This window comes from Moschus berezovskii, chromosome 2 (genome assembly GCF_049115385.1).
Source record: "Moschus berezovskii isolate FMDL1 chromosome 2, NW_MosBer_1.0, whole genome shotgun sequence".
Taxonomy (NCBI): domain Eukaryota; kingdom Metazoa; phylum Chordata; class Mammalia; order Artiodactyla; family Moschidae; genus Moschus; species Moschus berezovskii.
The window spans coordinates 109833254-109856596 of NC_142461.1; the positions used below are offsets into that span (position 1 = coordinate 109833254).

The following is a 23343-nucleotide window of genomic DNA, read 5'->3' on the forward strand; positions in this document are numbered from 1 at the left end:
AATGCAACCTCTAAATGCTATCTTACATAAAAGATTTTTTTTCCCATTTCATTACTCCATTGTCATATATCACCAAATATTGTCATGGCTTATAATGATTTTTGAATGTGAAAATATTAGTAATGAAACTCATTAGATTGAGCCTGGCACTGTGAAAAATAGTAATTGCACTGTAAATAGCCTTTCTATGAGAAAGAAAGTAACTGGGGCATTTCTGAAATGTTGTCTCATAGGAGATAAAAGCATTTTTTGTTTTTTCAGAAAAATCCCTAGGATATTTAGAGTTGTCTAAGTTTTGAATATTAGGGCAGTCGAGTGTGTATGATGGTAGGGTGGCAGGGAAGTTATATCAGATAGATTAATTAAAAGTCTGATATGTGAAATAGTATTTGTTTTCTTTTTCTGGCTTTGTTTGAAAAAATATTTTAAGGTGCACTATAAGTAGCTCAAGTTTAGGGTAAGATTTCTTTTAATTTTGCCTAAAGGAAACGTAAATAAATTAAGATTGGATATTGTTGCTGTTTAGTCACTAAGACATGCCCATCTCTTTTGTGACCTCATGGACTTCCCATGGAGTTTTTCAGACAAGATTATTGGAGTGGGTTGACATTTCCTTCTCCAGGGGTATCTTCCCGACCTAGGGATAAAACTTGCAGGTGGATTCTTTGCCACTGAGCCACCAAGGAAACCTGGGATTGGATATACTTGTGATCTAAAATATAGCTTTTGCAACATAGGAATCTAAGTGAATCAAGTATGTGTGTTTACTTAAAATTGATCAACTACATGATATACAGTCATTATTAATAATTTAAATAAATCCAACATAGAAGTATAGGTTTTTACAGATCCTTTAGTTTATAGGAAAGCGGTGTGATAGAGTATAAGAACTATGAGACTTGTAGACATGAGTGCATGCACCACCTCTGACATTTATCAGCTGAGTCGCATAGACCCAGGGCCACCTTCACGGTGAGCAGTTGCACAGGACCCCTTGGGTGGAAGGGCCCTGCACTGAGTTTCATACTCTGCTGTTATCTTGAAATTCTTAGTGATTTTTGAACAAGGAACATTACATTTTCATTTTACACTGAGTATGGCAAATTATGTTGCCAGTACTACATAGTCCAAGTTCATAACCCTCTCAAGCCTTAGTTTCTGTTAAGATGGAGAAACCGATGAGTGATTTGTCTATTTCATGAGATGACTATAGTGGTCAAAGATAACAAAGGGTATTTCCGTGAAAGCATTTCATCATCTGTAAAATTTGGTATCAATTAGGACTCCAAAATCCCAACCACAAACGTCTTAAACTAAAAAGAATATTACAGATTCATAAAAATGCAATCTTGTAGAAGGGAGATTTTTTTGTAATCTCCAGAGGTATACTAGAGCAGCTGGCTTGTGCCAATCCTTTCATTGTTACATTTTTAGGAATTTTGAAAACCAGATAGTATCAGAACTTTGGGGCTTTACACAGAGTTAGAGTTCCTATCAGAGGGATAACAGCACCACAGCCGTACTGAATCCTCATGAAGGAGGCACACGAATGACTGGATTACAAGAGTTACAGGAATGAGAGCTGCTCACTTCCCAGAAACTACAGCTCACAGAAAACCAACAAAGGCACGAGATACAAACCATTTACTTATGAATGTGTAAAACTCAAGAAAGTCCACATTATTCCTACAACATGTAGGAATAGAAAACCAGATAGTATCATGTTAATAGCTTGAAATCAGCCATATTATGAATATTAATACCAAGGGAATCGGCAACAAATCAGGAATATTTTTCCTCCCTTCCTTCCTGCTTTCCTTCCCTTCTGTTCTTCCTCCCTTTCCTCTTTCTGTCTTTTCTTTGAGAACCCATTGTTAAGCATGTGTTATATTACCATTGATTTAACTAAGGATTCACAGTATGTGTCTAGCACAGTAGCCAGGAGCACTTGGATGGAGCAAGACCACTTGGGTCCACATCCCTGCTCCTTAACTCGTTGTTTAGTCACTCAGTCGTGTCCAACTCTTTGGGACCCCATGGACCATAGCCCTCCAGGCTCTTCTGTCCATGGGATTTCCAGGCAAGAATACTGGAGTGGGTTGCCATTTGCTTCTCCAGGGGATCTACCTGACCCTGGGATCGAACCCACATTTCCTGCTTTGGCAAGCAGATTCTTTACTGCTGAGTCACCAAGGAAGCCCTCCTTAACATATTAGCTGGTGACATTAGGCAAGTTTCTTAATATCTCTGTGTCTCAATTTCCTCAATTATAAAGCCAAGATTAGAATAGCACCCACCTCATAGGTTTGTTAAGAACATTATAAAAGCTGTTTTTGTAAAGTACTTAAGATTGTGCTTGGACCTTATAAGCACTTTCCAAGTGATTGTTTTAAAAACTGAATATCTCCTTGATCATATTTCTTTTTTTAACCTCTCAGCCTTACTTCCTCTGAGTTGGCCCCATTTTCACTCAAATTTTCTCCAGAAAAGACTAAAAATGATGGGGAAAAAGGAGGAGAATCCTTTTCCCAGAAGCCCCAAGAAAAAGCCTCATAACATCTAATTGGCTCTAAATGGAATACACGTGCTTCCCCTAGAACTAAAGTACTATAGCCAGAGGATGCTGATTGGCTGAGCAGCCTCTGCATGTCCTCAGCATCCCCTTAGGAACAAACAATAAATAGAGGCTGGGTAAAAACCATCAAACCAAAACAATCAACCAATCAAAAACAAATCAAACCTGGGTAAAACAATCAAATCAAAAAAAAATCAAAGCAATCAAGCAATGTGTGTGTGTGTGTATTGCAGATGTATTTTTCTCCTTGCAAATATAGTGTACTATTATAGGATATAATCCCTGCTCTGAGAACATGAAATACTAAAGTATGTAAGAGTATTAAAAAAAAAATGCACTAAAAATCTGAATAGCTGCATGATTCTAGGCCTGTAATGACCTCTCTGAACTTCAGTTTCATTATCTGCCTTTAGACATACTAATAATACCCCATAATTCCATGAGGAATGACTAAATCTAAGTCATAATGCAATGCAATATAAATAAAATAGAAAGGAAACGTGGGAGAATAAACAAGTAAATACCATTTATCGACCCTTACACAGAAATCTGTAAGGAAAGAAAAGAAACAAGTCATCTGTCATTAAAAAATCAAATTACTGACTTATAATCCTTAATGGAAATTTGAGATATCTATCAAATTTGGTTATAGAGCAGAAAATGTAGAAAAATCATGTTTTAGATATTCCCTTAAATGTTTAAAGCGTTCTGAATGCATTCTAAAAATCTCTTCTTTTATCAACAGGGATTGAGGACCAAACATTTATTGGTAGACAGTTAATTCTGCTTTATCCACATTGTTGTCATGCCTGAGAGTGTTTTCTGTCTCTTTGTTTAAAGTACTTGAGATTTATCTCTCTGCTAAGTTCTGCCCATGGCCAGAAAAATAGTTTACTAACATATATAAATTAAATACATATATAAATTAACTTGGAAATCAAGTTTAATTAGAGTTAAAAGAAAGAACATTTGTTTTGGATTTCTGACAATATTTAACATCACAATTAGTAATAATTTCATAGTGAAGTGAAAATGTTAGTTGCTCAGTCGTATCCATATCTTTGCGACCCCATGGACTTGTAGCCTGCCAGGCTCCTCTGTCCATGGAATTCTCCAGGCAAGAATACTGGAGAGGGTTGCCATTCCCTCCTCCAATAATTTCATAAGGTGTAATATGAATTCCAATCCGCCTCTTTTCTTCCTAATGTACCGAAGTCAGATATTTCAAGGCAATTAGCTATTTGGAAGCAGTTTGTCCAGAAGACAGGCAACAGGACTAAACAGGTTTGGAAAATTAAGCTATCTCTGAGGGTAAAGTTCCCTCCCTTTTTTAATTGATTATACCTATTGAAAAAGAGGTTCTAAATAGTGGGGGGAAGCAGGTACAGGATACAGGAACACTCACTATGCCAAACATTTTAAACTTGGAATAATGTCCTATTTATGTATTCTAGAGTTCGACTTTATGGTTCTGCCTAACAGTTAGCAAATCACTGCTAGCCTGTGGGAGTATCCTTATGTACATTAGAAAAAGAAGACACTCTGGACAGTCATGGTCTCTGGGTAACAGAGGTATGGAGTTCAACTTCTTAGAAGAATGTGTTGGGGAAAACTTTATTATTATCAGTGGTTCTGGTAGTTAGTACTGTTTTTAATATCACCATTTAGAGTCTGTTTTTCAAAGCATCCATTACTGATTCCTGTAGATAAGGATGCAATCCAACTCTCCGTAAGGGATTATGAGCCCTTCAGCATGTGTCCTGTTGATATTTATTTTTGAAATATCACATTAGCATTGTTTCTCATTTTGTCTTAGGACTGAATTCTCAGAATTCCATGCCAGTGAAAAGCAGTAGGTTCTTAGTTCTAGAATGGAAAGGACTGCTTAAGAGGGATATTTTTAATCCACTCACCACCACAGGCTCCACTTGGGAAAACATTCTGAATAACCCATCCCCTCATCTTTAAAAAGAGATCTTGAAGTACATGGAGCAGATATTAGGATAACTGTGTTGTTGGTAGGAAAATGCCATTTGTCTTGTCAGAGTTTATTTTCACTCACCCATTGTATGGTTTCTGGGTTGTTGTTCTTTTTAAAGACTTTCATCCTCTCTTTCTTCATTTTTAACAGCTCTATTGGGATAATTTGCATTCCATAAAATTCACCCATTTTAAGTATACAGTTCAAAGGCTGTTTAATATATTTACAAAGTTGTGCAGCGTCGCCACAATCTAATTTTAGAACGTTCCCATTCCTCCAAAAGCCAAATCTTGGACCCATTAGCAATCTTAGGACCTTCCTTCTTTGTGCCATATTCTCACACTCAGGATTTGATCTTCATCCTCTCATGATTATTTCCTCTTCATTTTCTTTCTTTTGTATCTACACAGTACTGAGTAGCTCTTTGCGTATTAATTGTGAAGTCCTAGCAGTTTTTCTCTGGAGTTGCTTCTTTTTTTCCCCATTTTAAGTGGTCTACATAGGGACGAACAGATGGAGCTCCAAAAATCTGGTAAGTACTCAGTGCGATGCTGTGCTTGGGTAATTGCTTTCGTATGAGAACGGCTGCACTGAATCTATGTCAAGAGTCTAAAGCAAGCCTGACCTCCACTCCCTGCTGCCAAGTCTGCTGCGGACCAGTAGGGAGCTGCAAGACAGGGTGGATCTTTCCACACACATCTGCTGTTGCAAAAAGCCTCACATCAACAGTCGTACTCTATTAAGATTATGTGGATTTGAAGCAATCTCTAGACAATTTTAGGTTGATAGAAAACATTTTTGACAGCTTGTGACATATCTGACATCTGTGTGTTTTAGACTCTTTAAAGGTGACCCATAATTATTTTCTAGCAAGCTAAACATATTTTTATCAACTGTATGTCCACATTGCAAAGCATTTCTCATAAAAAGTGTTTCAAGCCTGACTTTAGCTTTCTGCCACATACATAATTTTTCAAGGGCCTGGATTGCTATTAACAACCACAACCTAACCTGTATCTCTATCAGTACACAGGATTGTGACCAAAAATATGTCTTGAAATGTTTTGCTTTTTCTTAAGTTGTGTGCATGGTTTTTAAAAGACTATTGTAACTAAAGTAACCCAATCAAACTGAGGCAGTTTAGAGTGGTTAAGCCTATCAGTTCCAGAATCAGACAGCCCAGGTCATAGTCTCCTGAGTTAACCACATAACCTCCTCTCTAAAATGAGGATTAAGTAACGTGTGTGTTAAGAATAAAATGAGGTGGTTCATGTAGAATTCTTACCAGAGTTGACCAGCAGACATGAACAGTTCAGTAAACACCAGCTACTATCAATGACAGTATTGCCACTGCTTTGCCATTCAAAGTAGAATACAATTCATAAACTTATTTTATTTACAAGTAAAATGACAAAGTGGAGAAGGCAATGGCACCCCACTCCGGTACTCTTGCCTAGAAAATCCCATGGACAGAGGAGCCTGGTAGGCTGCAGTCTATGGGGTCGCTACGAGTCAGACATGACTGAGCGACTTCACTTTCACTTTTCACTTTCATGCATTGGAGAAGGAAATGGCAACACACTCCAGTGTTCTTGCCTGGAGAATCCCAGGGACGGGGGAGCCTGATGGGCTGCCACCTATGGGGTCACACAGAGTCGAACACGACTGAAGTGATTTAGCAGCAGCAGCAGGAAAATGACAAAGAAGGATGGCATTGTTCTATGCCTCACACCTTACCTTTCTTTTCCCCTTTTTGGCCTGGAGAGACAGAATCATTTCCTAGGAGCTCATTAGGCAATTAAATATTAGCTTAACATTAACATCCCTGAATATACTTTGCAACTGGTGACCTCCTGCTACCCAGTGTCCATCTGTCTCCTCTCTTCCTATTCATGTCCACCTTCCTATAGCTCTGGACATCTTGGTGAAACCATGTCCAGTTCTAACTGTTGCTTTCTGACCTGCACACAGGTTTCTCAGAAGACAGGTAAGGTGCTCTGGTATTCCCATCTCTTTAAGAATTATCCACAGTTTTTTTGTGATACACACAGTCAAAAGCTTTGGCATAGTGAGTAAAACAGAAGTAGATGTTTTTCCGGAATTCTCTTGCTTTCTCTATGATCCAGTGAATGTTGGCAATTTGATCTCTGGTTCCTCTGCCTTTCCCAAATCCAGCTTGTCTGAAGTTTCTTGGCTCACGTACTATTGAAGCCTAGCTTGAAGGATTTTGAGCATTACCTTGCTAGCATGTGAAATTAGTGCAATTGTGTGGTAATCTGAACATTGTTTGGCGTTGCCCTTCTTTGGGATTAGAATGAAAACTGACTTTTTCTAATCCTGTGGCTACTACTGAGTTTTCCAAATTTGCTGGCATATTGCATGCAGCACTTTAACAGCATCATTTTTTGGATTTGAAATAACTCAGCTGGAATTCTAGCACCTCCAATAGCATTGTTCATAATAATGCTCCCTAAGGCCCACTTGATTTCACACTCCAGAATGTTTGGCTCTAGGTAAGTGACCGCATCATTGTGGTTATCCAGGTCATTAAGGCCTTTTTTGTATAGTTCTGTGTATTCTTACTACCTCTTCTTAATCTCTTCTGCTTTTGTTAGGTCCTTGCCATTTCTGTGCTTTATTGTGCCCATCTTTGCATGAAATGTTTCCTTTGTATCTCCAATTTTCTTGAAGAGATCTGGTCTTTCCCATTCCATTGTTTTCCTCTATTTCTTTGCATTGTTCACTTAAGTCTTTCTTATCTCTCCTTGCTATTCTCTTGAACTCTGCATTCAGTTGGGTATATCGTTCCCTTTTGTCTTTTGTCTCTCTTCTTTTCTCAGCTATTTGTAAAGCCTCCTCAGACAACTACTTTGACTTCTTACATTTAATTTTCTTTAGGATGGTTTTGATTACCACCTCCTAACAGTGTTACAAACCTCCGTCCATATTTCTTCAGGCACTCTGTCTACTAGATCTTATCCCTTGAATCTATTCCTGACTTTGATTTAGGTCGCACCTTAATGGTCTAGTGGTTTTCCCTACTTTCTTCAATTTAATTCTGAATTATGCAATAAGGAGTTCATGATCTAAGCCACAGTCAGCTCCCGGTCTTGTTTTCACTGACTATATAGAGCTTCTCCATCTTCAGCTGCAAAGAATATAGTCAATCTGGTTTCAGTATTGACCATCTGATGATGTCCATGTGTAGAGTCATCTCTTGTGTTGTTGGAAGAGGATGTTTGTTATGATCAATGTGTTCTCTTGACAAATCTCTGTTAACTTTACTGTGCTGAAAATGAGCAAAGGAACTAATCTGCCTGGTGGCTTAGAGGGATTTAGAAGCATTACCATATGAAGCCGCACCCCTACCCCCTTGTTTCTCAGGCAGTCAGGACCTTGGGGGATAGTACAAATACTCATAAATAAGACTAAGTTACAAGCATAGATTCAACACTTTCAAAATATCTTGAACTGGTTGCTTTTCTTTCTATGATCATCTTACTGATTCTCCTAAACAAAATTTGTAGGAACAAGATTTATCCCAGTTATTGGAGTATTATGACCCTAGTTCCTCTTCTTGTGAATGGTACTGTGAGTTTTCCATTTCTGTAAGCTATTTGTTCTTATAGAACCCATTTTCAGTTTCTTTTACAGAAGACAAGTGTGCTTACAGATATACCCTTCACTTCTTTCAAGTAAAAGGAGTTAGGATTGCTCAGGAGAAAAGGAGTGGCATTGTGCTTATCATAGGGCCTGTGGTTGTTGAGGGAGTGTCACCTGGACCCTTTTCACAAAGACAAAATCACAGCAGAATTTCATATTCTCAGTGCTTCAACACATGATCTGAAAAAGCTTTTGATGTTGATAAAGATGTAAAGATTATTTAGACCTAATCAAGTTGTATATCTTCTTTTATGGGATAGAGTAGACATTTAGGGAAAGTTGGAATAGAAAAATAATATGTATTTGTATAGCCCCTTCTTCAATCTGAAGTATCCTATTAATTTAAAATTATAACTGTGCTCTTTGTATAATTACACCTAAAAAGCTTCTCAAGTGTGTAGACAATATAGTATAATATATTTACTAAATATACTTTCTTTTTAAATTTAATAATAGAATGGCACGATACAGAATTTTAAGTTCTGAGATTTTGCTAGTTTGTGAAGAGCAAGGAAAATTATAACAATAGAAATCATTAACATTATACAATGATTATGTTTTCAGAACTTAGTAAAATCTGCAAAAAAAATTTTTTTTTCCATATAACTACTTTTATGAAAATGGGTGTTTTCTGTAAGCACTTGACATCAGAAGATATATCATTAGCTCTTTCTGCTGCTTCTGGATCTGATATTTCTCAAAATAAACCTGTCCTCTTGGGTCCCGGAAAATGACTGGATTGAGTCAAGCTTGTCTGTTCTTTTGGATGTTCATTTATTTATTAGTTTGCATAATTACAAATGAATTTTCATGCTAAAAAATAAACAAAACGGGAAGAACACAAGGCATGAGCAAAGAAGAAGAAGCATAAAGAGATTCTGTGCTTAGAGAAAATGCTTCTGCGGAGATACGTTTAGGAAATTCTTCATTTTTTTCCAGTTTCTTTGCAAATCTCAAAATCACAGAACCCAAAAGTAAGATTACATCTCCTTCCAACAGCCTTTTTTTGTGCTTCTTCTTTATCCCTCTACGTCTTGAGTGATCTACTCAGCATGGTCCAATAAACAGCTCTTTCAGTTCAGTTCAGTTGCTCAGTCGTGTCTGACTCTTTGTGACCCCACGGACTGCAGCATGTCAGGTTTCCCTGTCCATCAGCAACTCCCGAAGAGTCTTCATTTTGAACCTCGTCAGGAGTACAGAGCACTTCAGGTACCAGCCACTAGGTGGACACCAAAAGGGGGAGCCAAGTACTCAATCCATCTTCCTTATCCTTGGGTATATGCCATGGTCTTCTAGAGACATCATTCTGCTTTGGCATTTGAAATCCCTCCATTGGATTATGCAATTCATCATATTGCACAGTGTATAGAAATATGTTTGGGGAAGATTTTTGAGGCTTCAGTGAAGTCAAGACTTTAGGCTGGGGTCCAGTTTGTGAACCTGTTATCATAAGCATTTTTTATCATTATTCTAAAAGTACCAACAACAAATTCCCCCAATCATATTTGCGTTGTTTTGTTTTTCTTAGAGGATCTAAAAAAGGAGTATTCCTTTCTTCCCCTCAATTTCTTTTCTTTCCTGTATTTATTGTTTCCTGCCCTCTCATTACTAAAAGGGGATTATGACAATGACAGAGTGTACCAGCAAGTCTGGGTACAGAAAATAGAGAAAGAAAAAGCAGTAATTTATGGGGATGAGGGGATGTAAAGAAATATGGGTGAGAGAATTAGAGACACTTACATACACAACTACTTTTTCTATATCAGAATCAGAAGCAAATGTGTTGATTTCCTCCTGTAAAAATAGTGGTGAGACAAACAATATCATTTCAGGCAAAATACAGGTTAACTTATTTAAATATAATGATCATTGTCTCTGTGTTTAACACTTATGTGTAGTATAATTTCTCTTATAATTTTGAGATATGTAATCAAGTATTTATCTTTTGCTGTTTCCTAGACCACTATATTTGAAGTTTTAAAGACTATCACCCCTTTTTAGCAAAGTCTATTTGAATCTCACCTGCTCTGACCCCTCCTTACAGAACTAATTTGATCTTCAGTCATGAATCTCCAGGAGGTGGGTGGGTGTTCTACCCTTTACATTGCCCTGGAATTGATAAGTATAATTGGAGGAAAATCCAATACAGATCAAAGGCTATGTCCTTAAATTTCATTTCATCTGATTTGTTTCTATATATGTATAGGAGTTAAATGGCTCAATTTTTAAAAGCTATAGATGTATACTTTTAGGCAAAATGAAACTATTTAAACATCTACTTAAAGCAAATAGTTCTTTGTCCTTTTTTTTATGAGTCTCTTTTCAATTTTGAGACCCCTCTAAGTTTTGTATTTTTTAAATCTTTGCACGTGATTAGCAGTATTATATTGATAGAAAAGATGTTTCACTGAATCACCAACCTTAAAAGAAGTAAAGAAAATTGTGCAGTTACCTGATTTTTGAAATCAATGTGCAATAAAAATTACAGCACATGACTATTAATTTTTTAATTCTTTGAAGGTGTTTCAGTGCAGTTCTTCAGCATATTTAGCTACTTGAGAATAATGACTCTCCTTTCTCGTTCCTAGTTTAAACACACTTTAGGTACATCACAAGTGCATGTTGAGCACATAACTTACTGCTTTTAGGTGTTAAAAGCATTGATTCTATACTGATGGAATTCTTGTTAACCTTTGTACCATGGTATATGTTTAGAATTTTCAAATCTTGTGCAGCATTTTCCCTTCAACTCCTTTTACTGATTAAGTCCATGGGTAATCAACATGTAGAATTTAAAAATGGTAAAATTCTTAACAAATCAGATGTTATAAAGTGTGAAGGGCCTTCTGTATTTCCTGACATATACAACACTCAGTCAGTGGTAGGTCTTTCTTCAATGTCTCCTTCAATATTCCCTACACTCTACCCCAGCAGATTACAAATCAGGATTCTCACTGCGACTGAAATTAGCTGTCATTTACTTACCTGATTTCTCACTTGAATTGATGACAAACTCCAGCTCATAATCCACCATTCCTATTTCCACTTCATTATCTTTCCATTCCTGATATTACTAGTAGATACATTCAGCAGTGCAACTGCAACTAATTACCCTTTTTTCAGAAGTTTCCCTCATTTTGAAGAAAACTTAAGTGATCAGAGTAATTAATTTGTAATCATAATTAATAATTACCCTGAAAGGCTTTGTTTGCACAGATTATCTTGGAGTGCTTACATCAGAGCTAAATCTGTTTTATTGCACTTTCTTCTGCTTGGATTTTTATATAAGGAATTAAAATGTATCCCTCCAGTGAGTAAGACTGATGACCATAAAGCCTCAGAGGGATGGTGAAAGAAGGAGGCAGGTGTGTATAACAGGAACTCTTCATGATCCTTTTAGCAGAGAAATTTTACTGTTTCAGTCCTCCCAAAGGAATTTGTATAGTCAAATGGAACATATATTGCCAAGAAATCAGCCCAAATCAATTTCATCATAAGACATGAATAGCGCTTTCTACAAAGAGTGGCATCCCCTTTCTTGTGTTTTTAACTGGTTTCTGTCCGATTAATAAGACTGCAGTGTTGATAATTAACACTTTCTTAGGAGAGACAATGTCCTATTTTCATTCTTTTGGACATCTGCACCTCTGTCTGCCCCTGGGGACTTCACCATCCCATGAGGCAGAACCAGTCTCCACTAGCAGAAGCTGCAAATACCATACACTCACTCACCTGGCCTTTCTGGTATCTAGGACTCAAGCTTGTCAACTAGACTGCACCAATCAGACACCTCCAATTCAAGCTCGCATAAGGAAGTAGTGAAACGACCTGAGAAGCAAGGACTATGCAGAATCAGTTCTGGTGATGCCTGGTAGCAGATTAGCCACATCAAGTTTCAAGAAATAGTCACTGTAAAAACGGTATTCATGATATAGTATCAATGGCTTTGGCAAGGGTGGATTCGTTAGAAGGTTCTGCAGCATTATTCAGCACAGTTTCTCGCTATAAAACCTCCAAGTCTCATTCTCTGAGAATATTTCAGGAATCTTATTCCTGGAGATTCTGCGAAATACACTTCTACTGTGAATTGTTTCTTTAACAAAGTACCTTTCCTGTATATATCAGTTAGACTCTGATGCTTGACACTGGGAACTGTGACTGATAATATACATATATATTTGGTGGTTTAGTCACTTAAGTCGTGTCCGACTCTTGCGACCCCACGGACTGCAGCCTGCCAGGCTCCTCTGTCCATGGGATTCTCCAGGCAAGAATACTGGAATGGGTTGCCATTTCCTTCTCCAGGGGATCTTTCTGACCCAGGAATTGAACCTGGGTCTCCTGCATTGCAGGTAGATTCTTTACCAACTGAGCTATGAGGGAAAATTACAAATCTTAACATTCAATTTATTATTTACATGAAAGGCACAAAACAGGACCTTTTATTGAAGGGTTAAGTGTGAAAAGAATTGTATAATAGTAGATCAAATCACTGTGAACTGACTCTTCATTGGATATCAGTTCATGAAAGATGAATCAGAGAAAAACTAAATCGGTGATCTGAAAGCTACTCTCTGGCCATACCTCTATAGAAATTTCCATGTCCTAGAGGCCAGAATGACTTAGAAGGGTTATAATATGCACAGGCACCTTTTTGCTTCTCTTTCAATAAACCTCACAAATCCACTTCTTCTCTGGTGGAAAAAAGAATATACATATTGCAACTTGTTTTTTCTTTTGTTTCTGGACTTATTTCTATAATGAAAAAATCCATGGCAAAATATATTGACATAGCCAGAGACAATCTACTTTCATTCACGCTTTTTTTTTCTTTTGCCTTATTTACTGTATATCTTGAACTGCTGGGGAAATAGCTGATGCAGAGTAAGTGTACAATGAATATTTGTTAAGCAAAGATAGCAAATATTAATGTAGCACTTATAAGCCAGGTTTTCACATATGTTACTCAGATTCTCCTTGCAGTAACCTTCCAAGATAGGCAGTATTTCATCTGCCCCCTACACACACACACACACTTTTTTGGACAAGAAATGAACTAATGGAAGAGCTAAGTAACTTGCCCAAAGAAAGTGAGCAAATGTGATCCAAACTCAAGAAGGCTAATTCCAGGGTCTGTGCCTTGTAATTTTTTTATTCTGCTGATAGTCATTAAGCATGCACCATATGTCAAGCACAAAAGATTCAGTGATATTACTTTGCCCTCAAGAAGCTCTGTCTATCAGAGAGACAGACATATAACAAATGATTACAAGTGCAATACGGTAGATTCTATGATAGAAAATATAAGTGAGGTTTATTAGGACACAAAGGTTGTGATAAACTTTACTCTGGATGAGGGATGATTGAGGAGGGGAATCTGAAAGTGGAGAATGCTTCAGCTGAGACTTAAAATATTTTTTTTATAAATGTAGAACTACACTCTAGGTGAAAGAAACAGCTTATGCCACAGGTAAAATAGTATATTTATGAATATAGTGAAACATAATTGAGTCATGGGACTGGAAGTGTAGCCAAAGCCTGCATAAGAGAAAAAAAATTATAATTTTTATTTTATTCTAAGGCAATCAAAAACCATTGAAGAAACAATCCAGGGAGTAAGATGAATAGATATGCATTTAAGAAATGTTCTTCCTAGCCGTATAGGATTGATGTAAAGGTGTCAAAGTTAGATTGAAGAAGGTAAGTTAAGAGACTACTGAAATAGCAGATTAAATATATGAGGGCTTACATGGGTCAGAAATTCTAGAATTAAGGGGACATTGACTCAAAAGGTAATTAAAGGTACAATTGGCAGGGCTTTTACTGACAAATCAACAATATTGGTGAAGAGGAGTTGTGCAATGAAAAGGTAAAATTCTTCTTTTTCTCTACTTTGGTTTGTACTAATTAACATAATATACATGTTACCCCTGGTTTTCTTTTTCTTTAAGTTATTTTCATTCTTTTTGCAAGCTTTTTACTTGCAATTTCACTACTCCTTGAGACTCCATGTTTTAGCCTCTTTTATTGTACTTTTATGTTTATTTATGTCCAAATGCCCTTTTGGTTTTAAGATGCCTTACTTCTATGTTAGACTGAAATGTTGTATACATGTATGTGTGTGTGTGTATGTATTAATCTATATATTGTACTTCTACTTAAAACTTCTAGGTGTCTTTTACTGAAAATCAAATGTTTTATGTATCCTGTTTTTTTAGTTTGTCAAATAAGTATTGCCATTTATATAACTAATATGTTTGATGGTTCAGTTGAGAGTACATCTTTTACAAGTTCTTTTTATGAATCTTTAGCATTTTAGATGCTGAGATATGACTCTATAAATAACACTTTGGGGAAAGAAGAGGACAGAATTTTAGCAGTGAAAGCTGGCATTACTTATTCAGAAACCTCTTCTTTGAAGTCAAATATTTCTAATTTTAAATTAAGTGTTTTTATTAAAAATGATATTTTGCTCTTTATAGCTAGATGTGACCAAAGCATCATTGTTTTGCGTCAGGAAATAGTTGATGCTAATTGAATGATAGCATTCAATTAAAGTATGAATTCAATAAAGTATGAGTTCAATTCTCTCAAAGACTTATACAACAAACCTACATAATTTGTGCATGGCTATATATTACAGATCTTGTCTTACGAGAATTTCAAGTTAAGTGAGCTATTTTTATTCAATCAGATATATATGTACACATTTTTATGTATTGCACAGATACAGAGAGACTGACAGATTCTTGATATGTAGATAGGTTGGTAGAGAAAATTTTATTAAAACAATACTGACAATGCCTAGCAAAATGCTATATAGAGACAGGTGGTGCTCAGTAGCTGTTGGTAGAATAAATAAATATATAGGTGAAGTGATATGTGAGGTTACTCACATTTAGAGATGCAGTAATTTCAAAGGAAAAAGTTGCTACTTTAATTTTTTTTACAAATGTTTTGCATCATGAGTCTCTTAGGATCCAATAGTCCAACCAGCTTCAGGGAGCATTCATAGCTTCAGGCAGCGTTATTACTAAATGAAGGAAAACTGGAGTCTTCACTTCCAGGTATACACAGTTATAGAAAGGATCAGGGCTTACATTTGCCTTGACTCTTCTTTCCCATTCACAGTGAAAATAAGGATAAAATATTATCTTTTATTGTCATCACAAATATATCAACTTAATTTGTTGATATCATAGTAATTCTGCCCAATGCATTCTACTGTTGTTTTTACATAATGCTTGATAATGCATAGATTTACCAACTCAATGAATAATAATTTACAAAAGAAAAAGAACATACAAATTCGTTTATCACTAATAAGATCTTTTATAAAAAGAACATTTGAAAATAAATTTTTCTATTTTGAAAGGTTCTTTACTTTCTGTACGTGTTTGCTGCCTTTGTGTATCTTTGGGTTTCTTGATACAGGCTTTTCTTTCCTCTAAAGATTTCAATTGCTCTTTACAGCATAACAGCACTGCCCATGTTCTTCCGTAAACGTTCCAACCATTTGTAGTGTTATCAGGAGAACTCTGCTAAGTATATTTTGTCAATGATTGACATATTATTGCTATATGCATCAGCTTCAGTAACCCCGCCTACCAATTATGAAATGTTCAGTATCAAAGATTATCAACTGAAATATCAAAAAATAAAATAATAGGATTTTAGAGAACTTTAATTTTTAAACTATATTTTTATGAAATCATAAAGTTTTCACATTCCTAAGAAAAAAGTGATTTTTATCCATGCATTCACTTCTTGAAATTTAGAGGGGAGGATCTACTCTGTACCAGGAAGATAAACATCAAGATTTGAAGATACATGAGTTCAGTTAAAGGAGAATGTCATATTATCAACTAATGATTGTGAAATGTGATAGGTATGTAATAGAGATATGTACTGACCATATAGGAATATGATAATAAAAGCAGAAACAGGTAACTCTGTATATAAAAGTCAGGAAAGGTTTCAAAGAAAAAACAATTTTTGAGCCAAGACTCAAAAGTGTGTAGTGAATGAGGAAAAACCCTAACATGAAACTCAAACTATAGGGATATCAAACTTTATGCTGTAAATTTTTAAAGTAAATTTTTTAAAAAGTGAAGAGAGAAAACTCAGGGCAAAAAGAAAACATGTTGGAATTCAAATATATCCAAATCTAGACAAACACAATATATCAACCACACATTTTTATATTCATAACTTAAAGAACTGATTATTCTTTCAAGTCTTGAAGGAACTGACATTTTTGTTAACATAAACAGCACATTTTTTATATTATTTCTGCCTGTTTGACAATGGTACAAATCCTTCCTGGTTTTATTAAGAATGAGCTTAGTGATGGGTAAAATTGCTGAATTACTAGCATTGAGAATGAGCTATTTTTTCCATTTTAGTGAGGCAGTTATCATCTACTCTTCTGCCAGTCTTACACCACACTTTATTTTAATGGGTGTACTTCTAAGAGTCACAATAATAATGAGTCATCATAAAAAGACTGTCCTTTTTCTTCCCTTACTCATTATGTTAGCATGAGTTTGCATTCTTATCAGTGGAAATGTACAATGCCTTTTCTTACAGTGATAAGAACAATGGCAAATTTAGTAGGCAAAGTGTGGAATCTTTTCTGTGCTGGAGAAATCCGTTTTGGAGAAATGTACATCCATGGAAACTTTCTAATATACTTGATTAATCTATGAGCTTATATCAGATTGGCATGAGTTATGCAAACATTATAACATTTTTTAATTTTGCCCAATGTTGTCTAGATTCCAAAATTAGAGCATATATATCATATGTTTCTTTTTAGGGATGAATGAGATTTTTTATAACATACCTAGTATAAAGGAGGGTGTGAGTACTGATTTTGGTTAATTCCCCTATGAACCCAAAATTATATTTTTCTTCTTGCAGCCAATCTCTATTTGAATTTAATTTTTAAGTATTAATACCAATTTCATGAATTGTTTCATGTGAATTTATGTATGGTGTTCTGGCCAGAATTCTTTATTGCATTTATTTGTGTAATTTGATTTCTTCCTGATTATTATGATGATCCATCCTTTTATCTAACCCTTCAGTCTATAGACACCAACACTTGGGAAGAAAGAAAGTCAGATTTAAAATCCAACTCGACTAGTTACAAAATATGAAACACAGTAAATAATGGAAACAAAATCTTGGAATATTTTAAGACCGGCTTTATGTAAATTACAGAAAACAGGGGGCAGTAAAATTGATGCATTGACACTAACATACCGAACTAGTGTAACAATTATATTTCTGTGCCATAATAGCACATAAGTGCTGAAGTAGAAACTTATAACTCTAAACTAAATTTATGTATCCTTGTACTGTTTATGTGTTTATGTTGTGTCATCTCCCACAAGAAAATATATTTAGAGATGATAGGCCTGGATTGTTTTAAACCAAGTAGATACACATTAAGTATAAAGTGTTTGCCCTAGAAAATGATAATTTTTTTAATGTGTCAAAATATATTTATTTACTGTTTTTCTACTCTCAACATTTTGCGTTTATCTTTCTCAACACATCAAGTTTACTTACTGAATTTATTCTTTCAGCCTGACAATTAGCAGCAGGTATCAGAAACTCAAATTTCTATGGTTCGAGGCAGGTTTGGTATTAAACATTAGTAAGTGATAGGAACAGTGACCAACTGAAAAGTGTATGTCCCAACTAAGACAGGTGGCCACTACTTTGTCCAGTAAGCCACTGCCATGTTGGAATGTGAATCCAGTGTTGCCAGATCTTCAAATTTTCAAACATAAGCAGGAATCTTGATTTTTTGTAGGTGTTAACTAGTTCAAAACCTTAAAATCATTGAGTGGGTCAAATAAATGGGTCTCTGGGTCACAGCTTGTCATATGCACCTCTAGGCAGAGACATGATTCTGTAGTAATGATCAAAGTGCCCTTCAATAAGGATCTTGTCACTGATCAAGTTCCCACGTCCTTTGCTCTTTCACTGTTTAATCAGTACTTCCTATTTCTCAGTGTGTCAAAAGAAACCCATAGAATATCCCCATTATATGTTGATAGATATAAAGATCTGCCATAGTTGCAGCTTTTACACAAAGAAATGTTATTTGTACCCATGCATTGCTTTCTCTCTGTGGTCTTCAATGACAGTTATTATTCTCTCCCTGCATGCTAAGTCGCTTCAGTCATGTCTGACTCTTTGCAACCCCATGGACTGTAGCCTGACAGGCTCCTCTCTCCATGGGGTTGTTCTCCAGGCAAGAATACTGGAGTGGGTTGCCGTGCCCCGCTCCAGGGGATCTTCCTGACCCAGGGATTGAACCCCAGGTTCTTATGTCTCTTGAATTGGGGAGGCGGGTTTCTTTCCACTAGCACCACCTGGGAACCTGCTGCTGCTGCTGCTAAGTCACTTCAGTCGTGTCCGACTCTGTGTGACCCCACAGACGGAAGCCCACCAGGCTCCCCCATCCCTGGGATTCTGCAGGCAAGAACACTGGAGTGGGTTGCCATTTCCTTCTCCAATGCATGAAAGTGAAAAGTGAAAGTGAAGTCGCTCAGTGGTGTCCGACTCTTAGCGACCCCACGGACTGCAGCCTACCAGGCTCCTCCATCCATGGGATTTTCTAGGCAAGAGTACTGGAGTGGCTTGCCATTGCCTTCTCCGACCTGGGAACCTAGGTGATGACAATAAAAGATAATACTTTTATTATTTCCTCCAGCCTAATGTTAATAACCTTAAATAAAACTTGATTATGCACAACTTCTTATTATATAGAATTATGATTCTTTGAACTGAAAGGAAAGAATATGGATTATTTATTTTCTATATTTCCTCTTGAGAAAGTAAAGTACACATTTGTTCATTGTTCTAACCCCAGGTCCTAGGACATTCTCAGGCAAATAGGTTGAATGAAATTAATTCATTAATGGAAGTTTTATTTTGATTTATTCATTCATTCATTCATTAAGTAAACTTTTCCTTAGTATAAACTATGCATCAAGCATGTTAATAAATATCATGTGATAAATGACTAGAGCTGGAAGTGCATTCTGCTTAGGAAAATATTACACTGGTCTTTAATTTAATGAGGTATAATTTAAATTTTTTCAGGTACCTTTTCGAATGCTTTTTTCAGATATTCAGTTATACATTTACTGAAGTATAATTGAAAAAATTATTAAGATATTTAAAGCATACACAGTGATAATTGGTATACTTATACACTGTGAAAGGATTCCTCCCATCTAGTTAATTAACAGCCTAATGGAATATTAGGTGTAAATATTAGGTTTACCCAAAAATATTTGGGTAAACTCCGGGAGTTGGTGATGGATGGACAGGGTGGCCTGGCATGCTGTAATTCATGGGGCCGCAAGGAGTCGGACACGACTGAGCGACTGAACTGAACTGAACTGAATGGAATATAATCTACATTTTAAAGTGCAAACCTAGATTTTGGGATCAATTCTCTGTAGGACTTTTGAGAGGTTATCAATTTTTTGTCTTAATTCTCCTTCCTAGAGAGAAGTGTAATAAGATCAAGTCATGTTTTATATATATATATACAACTTCCCTGGTGGCTCAGTTGGTAAAGAATCTGCCTGCAATGCAGGAGACCAGCTGCAATCCAAGAGACCAGAGTTTGAGCCCCGGGTCAGGAAGATCCGCTGGAGAAGGAAATGGCAACCCACTCCAGTATTCCAGCCTGGAAAATTCCATGGAGAGAGGAGCCTTTCAGGCTACAGTCCAAGGGGTCACAAGAGTTTGACATAACTTAGCAACTAAACCACACATATATATATATATGCAAATATATGACTGCTACTTTATTAATTTTGACCCTATATACCAAATAGACTTGGGGGGGAAAAGCCAAACACTGCAAGTATACTAGCAAGAAAAAAAAAATCACAAGTCAAGATCTCATGAATTAACTTTAATATAAACTTATTCTTGGTTTAAAGGTTTAGAACTTAATCACTTAAAACTATTTAACTCCATGTTTAAAAAGAAAAACTTTAGTGCTTCTATTTGATTAGTAATAATAATTCACCTTTGCATACTTGACTATTCTTTATTAAGACAAAATTTTTATTAATGAAATCCCATATCAAAAACAGTACTTGCTAGTCATGTAAATTATCAAAAGTAAAGTGAAATCCCAACTTCAAAGGTGTTCAAATAGATGTTTTCTTGAAGAGTCATCTGTTACATTCTATTTTTTTATGATAAGATTTTTAGCAGTATGTCAAATGCTTCATATCAATCAATCAATCATATATTTGTGTCAGATCCCATCCCATAGTAACAGCAGGGATTGATCACCAAATTTAGTAGCAGTTTCAACCATCCAATTCGGTCAGGATCACCTCTGCTAACTTAACTAAAATCAAAAGTAGCCTGATGTATGATGATGGAGATATGCTAGCATAATATGGCCTGTTTATATTGGTTTTATGTAATGGTTATACTCTTATATTAGACTCTAGATCTACCACCAAATCAGAAGGTCAACTTGAACACAGGAATGTCTTTCTGTAACATGAAAATCTGGCTTATAAACAACAATATTAATATATTTCTTTTTCATCAAGGATTATCATTTTCTTTTTGAGATTCATCTTTGTCATATGGGGTATGAGTTGCCTCTTTAACATTTGTTGCTTTTTGAGGGTGGTAAACAGAATACTGGCTCTGAAAGATACCTGTATCTTAATCCTCAGAATTTGTGGATATGTTAAGTTATGTGACAAAGAAGAATTAAGGTTGAAGACGGAATTACAGCTGCTAAGTAGCTTACCTTTTGACAGGGAGAAAATCCTGGATTCTGTGGATTAGTCCAATGTAATCACAGGGGTCCATAAAAGTGAAAGGGGGATCAGAAGAGAAAATCAGCGAGATGGCAGAGTGAGAAAAAATTTAACTAGAAGAAGGAGGCCATGAGCCAGTGAAAGTGGGCAGCCTCTAGAACTGCTGGAGGCAAGAGAATGGATCCTCCCCTAGAGCCTGGAGAAAGGAATGACACCTGCCAACACCCAGAAAGACCCATTCAGTGTTTCTGACCTCTACAACTGTAAGATACTAAGTTTGTGCTCATTTGTTACAACAGTCAAGCAAAGCAATATACTGAGCAAACAATTTTTTTAGAAGTCTCTTTCACTGAAATTGCACTGATAAAATAAAAGTTAAAAATTTCAGAATTTTCTTAAGGCACTGTCTATTCATTCATTCATTTTCAGGAGGTAATCCGTAGCAGCCAGGTCGACATTTCAAGATGCAGCCAGGAAATGGAAAGAAATGAACCAGAAATTTCCAAAGCACACAAAATTGATGTTCTTGGAACAGAAATGGTAACTACTTAGAAAAAACACTTTCCACACAGTTTCCAGAACTGTGTGGACATTCTGATCTTGTTATAAACAATTGCCTTTATATTCCTTTATGTATTTAACACCAATACACATCAGTGTCTCTTTCCCCATTTTGAAGTCTTTGAAATATAAAATGAGCACCCTGAAAATATAAGGGTACTTTAGATGCCCATTCGTATATGTTCTGCTACAGCATGAGCTCATGCATTAAAATAAATGATCAGTGTTTAATTTGCACCTCTCTATGTGTACTGAAGTCTTGGATGAAAATCACTCTGCAATGTAGAATACATGTGCAATCCTGAAATAACTGAGTTCTTAAAAACAATTATTTATTTAAAATTATCTTTAAACATAGGTCTCTCATCTTGAAAAGCACACTGAGGAAATAAACCAAGCTTCTCAGCTCCATCAATATGTTCAAGAAACAGGTAAGAATCTGATATTATTTGATTTGAATATACCTTTTTACTGTTGATGCATCTGTGTTTGAATAAAGGACTTCCAAAGCACAAGCCTCCCCACTAAATAAAGTTAGTAACTATTACTCATGATTCTAACGGAAACAGGGCAGTATTTCTGTATATAATTAGGTTCTGTCTATGCTAAGAGATGCAATAAGCTTCTAAAATAGTTCATTGCCCTTCAACCTTATGATGTATCTAAAAAGCCTAGAAGGTGATAAGCCAGTCACCTCTGAACTCTTTTTGCCTTAGGGATCTAGAATAAACTTGATGTTTATCAAGCTCCTTGGGAACAGAAAAGTTATCTAGATTGTATTAATTTTTACGATAGATTCAAGCATGTTTAAGTCTAATTCTCCAACCTACAAATATGAGATTAGATTCCAGGCAAACTTGTGAAGATCTGTGGATCTGCACATAAAATGGGTACAGAGTGTCTTGACTGTAAAAAGGGAATGAGTTTTGCTGTTCCTAAGTGCTAAAAGGGAAGATTTAAGCCAACTGTGACCCAAATGTTACTTAACTATATCTGAATTTGGTTTTATTGTAGTTTTGCTTAAGGAAGTAGATCCTTTTCTGTTCTTCTGCTGTTCTTTTCTTGTTTTATAACTTTTATTATTATTTGAGCACAACAGTAAAACATGCTTGTAGAAAATTTGGAAAATATATACAATTAAAATAAATAATAGCTTCATAACTTACGACTTTCCATCCAGTTACCACCATCATTTTATTCCTATATTTCTTGACATTTACTAACTTACCTAATGAAGTAGTGCCATATGTATACACTTATATCCTGAATACTTTAACTTACATTATAAGAAGCTTTCCATAGTATTATAATGAATTCTCAAACATCATGTTTATTAGTTACATAATATCCATGGTGTTCATTTCTGTTTATAGTCATAGATACACCTGAAGATGAAGAGATTCCAAAGGTTTCAACTAAGTTTTTAAAAGAACAGTTTGAAAAGTCTGTCCAGGAAAAGGTCCTTTATTCTGACAAAGAATTGACCCCAGCCAAGCAGATTAAGGTAAGATAATTTTTCTGCACAGAGACATGTTAAGTATAAAACCACAAGTAAATGCATAACATTTTCAAATTATTGAATGAAGAGGTTTTTCAATAGCAAAAATATCCTGAACCAGTACTTATTTTGTTCCACAAGAAGAATATTATCCTACATGAGAAAAGCAGTAGAGAGAATTAAAACTTTTCTCACTAAAGCAAATTAGGGAAGAAAAAAATTATGTATGCACTTAAATTTAATA

General features: G+C 35.7%; 1 protein-coding gene across 3 annotated transcripts in view; it reads left to right on the forward strand.

The window, feature by feature from the left end:
* The window catches only part of XIRP2 (xin actin binding repeat containing 2), a 74830-nt gene that overhangs the window by 34222 nt on the left and 17265 nt on the right, over nt 1–23343 (forward strand). For 2 of the 3 annotated variants that reach the window (XM_055396958.2, XM_055396959.2), the window contains exons 4-6: nt 21470–21580; nt 21960–22032; nt 22975–23105. In XM_055396958.2, the coding sequence (XP_055252933.2) occupies nt 21470–21580; nt 21960–22032; nt 22975–23105 (315 nt within the window). The remainder of the gene's footprint in view (nt 1–21469; nt 21581–21959; nt 22033–22974; nt 23106–23343) is intronic. The other variant, XM_055396960.2, reaches the window with a different exon arrangement.